This window comes from Oncorhynchus gorbuscha, linkage group LG24 (assembly GCF_021184085.1).
Source record: "Oncorhynchus gorbuscha isolate QuinsamMale2020 ecotype Even-year linkage group LG24, OgorEven_v1.0, whole genome shotgun sequence".
Taxonomy (NCBI): Eukaryota; Metazoa; Chordata; class Actinopteri; order Salmoniformes; family Salmonidae; genus Oncorhynchus; species Oncorhynchus gorbuscha.
Genome location: NC_060196.1, coordinates 18920363 through 18925178, shown reverse-complemented (window position 1 = coordinate 18925178; position 4816 = coordinate 18920363). Strand labels below are relative to the sequence as shown.

Sequence of the window (4816 nt, the reverse complement as noted above, 5' to 3'; positions counted from 1 at the left end):
TGAGGAAACAGCAATCTCTTGATGTATTGATGCGTAAATTGCAGTGTTTGATGTTGAATTTCAAGAATTCTTACAGGAATGGAAGAACAAAGTCAAATCAGGCACATCACTAGGACTAGTAGTTTCATGGTCACCATGGAATTCTTGAAATGAAAAAGACGTACAGTGAATTCAAAGCTAGACACGCCTGACTAAACTCCACTACAGTATTCTTTGAAACTCTTACCTGTTCAAGTGAAGATGTCAAATGCTTGAAATGTTGCTACTAAACTGTTAACACTGTTGCCGTATTGTAACTTAACTGCAAAAATATGCTTTTTATTTCATTTCATTCCACAGTCACACCAATGTGCCTTCAGTGCACCAATGAGCTTTAGTCCCATGAACAAATGTGTGTCCTGTGTCCTGGAGATGTGAAAATGTGATGAAATTAGGCATTTGGTGGGTAATCCTACAAACTTTATATAAAAATAAAAAAATCAGTTAAGAACACATTCTTATTTTCAATGACAGCCTGGGAACAGTGGGTTAACTGCCTGTTCAGGGGCAGAATGACAGATTTGTACCTTGTCAGCTCAGGGGTTTGAACTCGCAACCTTCCGGTTACTAGTCCAACACTTTAACCACAAGGCTACCCTGCCACCCCCATACCCCACAGTGCCCACAAAGAACAATGTCTCATCGGTATTAGGAAACTTTAGCTAAGTTGAGAGGTTTTGAAACTGTCAATGATTCGTCCACCTGTTTTTTGGGGTATTGCAGATGCTAAATGAACACATTTAATTGTAATGTTTAACTTTAATTTCTTAATTTACACAACATAACTCAATTACCAGACTTTATTTAGATTTCTCCTATCACACAATGTAATGTACAACACTTTGTATAGATTTCTCACAATTTCCATAAACTTAATGAGCATTCATCAGAGGACTGGATAGACATACAATTGAGCTTAAAATATGAATGTGTTTATTAAACAGAAATGCATAAAGGAATCACACTTCATAGTCAATGTCTGGGAGTTCCATGAAATACCTGATAGACAGAAAAGTGAATTAATGAATTTATAGGATATACATTGTACTTATGATGTTTGGGGAATCCAGTGTTGGGAAAGCTACCCAATTGTCATACTTGACAAAGATACCTTAATAGAAATGAAAGTTACACAGTTAAATACAATTTGAGTAAAAGTCTAAAAGTATTTGGTTTTAAATATACTTAAGGAACAAAAATATATGTAATTGCTCAAATATACTTAAGTATCAAATGTAAAAGTAAAAGTATGAATCATTTCAAAAACCTTATATTAAACAAACCAGACGACACCATTTTCTTGTTTACTTTATTTACAGATAGCCAGGGGTACACTCCAACACTCAGACATCTTTATAAACTAAGCATTTGTGTTTTGTGAGTCCACCAGTTCAGAGGCAGTAGGGATGACCAGGGATGTTCTCTTGATAAGCGTATGAATTTGTTCCTGTCCTGCAAAGCATTCAAAAAATAATTTTGGAGGTGAAGGAATATGTGTGGGGTAAAATGTGCATTTTTTTCTTTAGGAATTTTGTGAAGTGAAAGTTGTCCGAAATATATATAGTAAAGTAAAGTACAGAAAACTATTTAAGTAGTACTTTAAAGTAGGTTTTACTTAAGTACTTTACACCACTGGGGGAAACTAATATACATGTTGAAATATGAAATGAATAATGGCTGGGTTACTGTAACATGACTTCACCTGTTTAACGTCCACCTGGGGCAGGAGCTGGGGCTGGTGTAGGAGCAGGGGATGGTGCTGGAGCAGGGGCTGGGGCAGGGGCGGGGGCAGGGGCAGGGGCAGGGGCTGGGGCAGGGGCAGGGGCAGGTGAAGGGGCTGGAGAAGGTGCAGGAGCTGGGGCAGGGGCTGGGGCAGAGGCAGCAAACCATTTAAGTAGAAGTTGAAGTAGCTGATTTGAATTCAACTGTGGCAGGGAGGGCAGAAAGTAATCAGCCTAAATAGGAAAAGAAAACAGCAGTTTTTTTCTCATTCAATGTCCTTTTGATATACACACCACACATGGAATCATATCTCAGAATATTCACATATGTTTCATAATATATTGATCTTCACTACTATATGTTAAATAATTTCTGCTCATAATCTGTGGAGCTATGGAACTTACCTCCCTGGAGTTTGAGTTAGAGTTGGAGTCAGAGCTGGAACGTGCAACTCTCAAGTGATCCACATCAGCCTGAAAAATAATCAATTTAAAATATTTAAATATGCATATATATTTATATATATACTCAAATAAATATAAATCAAATGTGGTGTAAAGAAGAATATTACATTATTTGGGGAATATATGTTGTATGTTATGCATTTTTGTTAAACTCACAGGAAGAGCCAATGACAGGCCCAGGATGCATCCCAAAAAGATTACAGTCTTCATCATCATCTTGGTGGTCAGTTCTAAAAACATAAAAATGAAACTAAAACAGTTTAGATTACCTTTTTATGTTCCGAATGTTGAAGTAGAAGGTGAACACTACAGCGTAAGTACATGTATCACTATTCAAAACCCCTGCTTTACGACCAATTCCCTTACCTTTGAGTCACAGATAATTTCAGCAGTTGATCAGGTGTAATGATGCGAAGACAATGAGCTATACCCAGTCGGTGGGTTCTCTTTAAATAGAGTTAAGAGCACTGATGTCACAACCCCTAATACTAAGCTGTATTATTGTGAAAATAATCATGATGTTTAATATTCTGAAATCTTTAATCTCTCTGTTGAAGGATAGGTGTGGGTAATACTAAGGGATTAACATTATAACTGTACAGATGAGTCACACATGAAATGTATGATATACAGTACCAGTCAAACGTTAAGACACACCTACTCATTCAAGTTTTTTTTAAACATTTTTTATTTTCTACACTGTATAACAACAGGGAAGACATCAGAGCTATGAAATAACACACATAGAATCATCTAGAAAGCAAAAAAGTGTTAATCAAATCAAAATATATTTTACATTTGAGATTCGTCAAGAGAATGCCAAGTGTGTGCGAAGCTGTCAAGTCAAAAGGTGGTTACATTGAAGAATCTGAACACTTTAAAAAAATGACTGCATGATTCCATGTGTGTTATTTCATATTTTTGATGTCTTCACTATTATTCTACAATGTAGAAAACAATAAAAATGTACAAAAATAACCTTGAATGAGTAGGTGGGTCCAAACTTTTGACTGGTACTGTATGCATAAAGAAACTGGTAACTCTTCACAATAATTTGTTTATTATTAGTTATTTACAACAGTATTATAAGCATACAAGGTGTAATCCTTTAAAATCTTTATTATAATATATAAAAGCTTTTTAAGCATTTCTGAATATTTATTAGAATTTGTAATAGCTTCGACATAAATGTTACTATAAAGACAAAATATCAACTACATCCAGCTAATAGGTGAATTTTCAGGGGATTGCGTGATATAAATGGATATCAATAATTTTGTAAACACATGCATTACCAGTGATTTGCAAACAAACACCCATTTCGCTCCCCACCTTTGAACGTTGCCAAATCGTCATGGGAAGGACTTGATTGTAGAATTAAGTAGGCTTATAAACAAGAAACTGAGTCACCAGCTAAGAAAGTATAATATGCAACTCAATCCCCACCTTGCCACGACAAATGTCCAGATTCACTACAGACAGTCCTCCCCCAAAAATCTAAAAGAAGTGTGTTCTAAAGTGTCTGTCCTAAAGGAACCCATTTTACATGTGTTCAAACCATTATTTTTTAGCAATAAACAGTACTTCCATAATTTGTTTAACTGGTATCGGTTGACATTCAGACAAGACATGTGAGGCCTGTGGGCACCCTAGAGCAAATCAACCAACATGTACAATACCAGTCAAAAGTTTGGACAAACATACTCATTCAAGGGTTTTTCTTTATTTGTATTATTTTCTGCTTTGCAGAATAATAGTGAAGACATCAAAACTATGAAATAACATACAGTGGGGAGAACAAGTATTTGGTACACTGCCGATTTTGCAGGTTTTCCTACTTACAAAGCATGTAGAGGTCTGTAGTTTTTATCATAGGTACACTTCAACTGTGAGAGACGGAATCTAAAACAAAAATCCAGAAAATCACATTGTATGATTTTTAAGTAACTAATTTGCATTTCATTGCATGACATAAGTATTTGATACATCAGAAAAGCAGAACTTAATATTTGGTACAGAAACCTTCGTTTTCAATTACAGAGATCATACATTTCCTGTAGTTCTTGACCAGGTTTGCACACACTGCAGCAGGGATTTTGGACCACTCCTCCATACAGACCTTCTCCAGATCCTTCAGGTTTCGGGGCTGTCGCTGGGCAATACAGACTTTCAGCTCCCTCCAACGATGTTCTATTGGGTTCAGGTCTGGAGACTGAATAGGCCACTCCAGGACCTTGAGATGCTTCTTACGGAGCCACTGCTTAGTTGCCCTGGCTGTGAGTTTCGGGTCGTTGTCATGCTGGAAGACCCAGCCACGACCCATCTTCAATGCTTTTACTGAGGGAAGGAGGTTGTTGGCCAAGATCTCGCGATACATGGCCCCATCCATCCATCCTGCAGTCGTCCTGTCCCCTTTGCATAAAAGCATCCCCAAAGAATGATGTTTCCACCTCCATGCTTCACGGTTGGAATGGTATTCTTGGGGTTGTACTCATCCTTCTTCTTCCTCCAAACTCGGCGAGGGGAGTTTAGACCAAAAAGCTCTATTTTTGTCTCATCAGACCACATGACCTTCTCCCATTCTTCCTCTG

At 37.1% G+C, this 4816-nt stretch overlaps 1 protein-coding gene across 2 annotated transcripts; it reads right to left on the bottom strand.

Moving 5' to 3' along the window:
• Window positions 1-1347: 1347 nt before the first annotated feature.
• On the bottom strand, window positions 1348-2669 carry LOC124012064 (protein TsetseEP-like). 2 transcript variants are annotated; one of them, XR_006834653.1, is made up of 5 exons: window positions 2592-2669; window positions 2382-2455; window positions 2166-2234; window positions 1742-1994; window positions 1348-1491 (listed from the first exon to the last, which is right to left on the bottom strand). XR_006834653.1 is itself a non-coding variant. In XM_046325440.1 (4 exons), the coding sequence occupies exons 2-4, from the start codon at window positions 2439-2441 to the stop codon at window positions 1746-1748; spliced, it is 378 nt and encodes a 125-aa protein (XP_046181396.1). In that variant the 5' UTR covers window positions 2442-2455; window positions 2592-2669; the 3' UTR covers window positions 1348-1745. The 2 variants fall into 2 exon arrangements, 1 of the variants encoding a protein (XP_046181396.1); XM_046325440.1 differs by having other exon boundaries at window positions 1348-1994.
• Between the last annotated feature and the right edge of the window lie 2147 nt (window positions 2670-4816).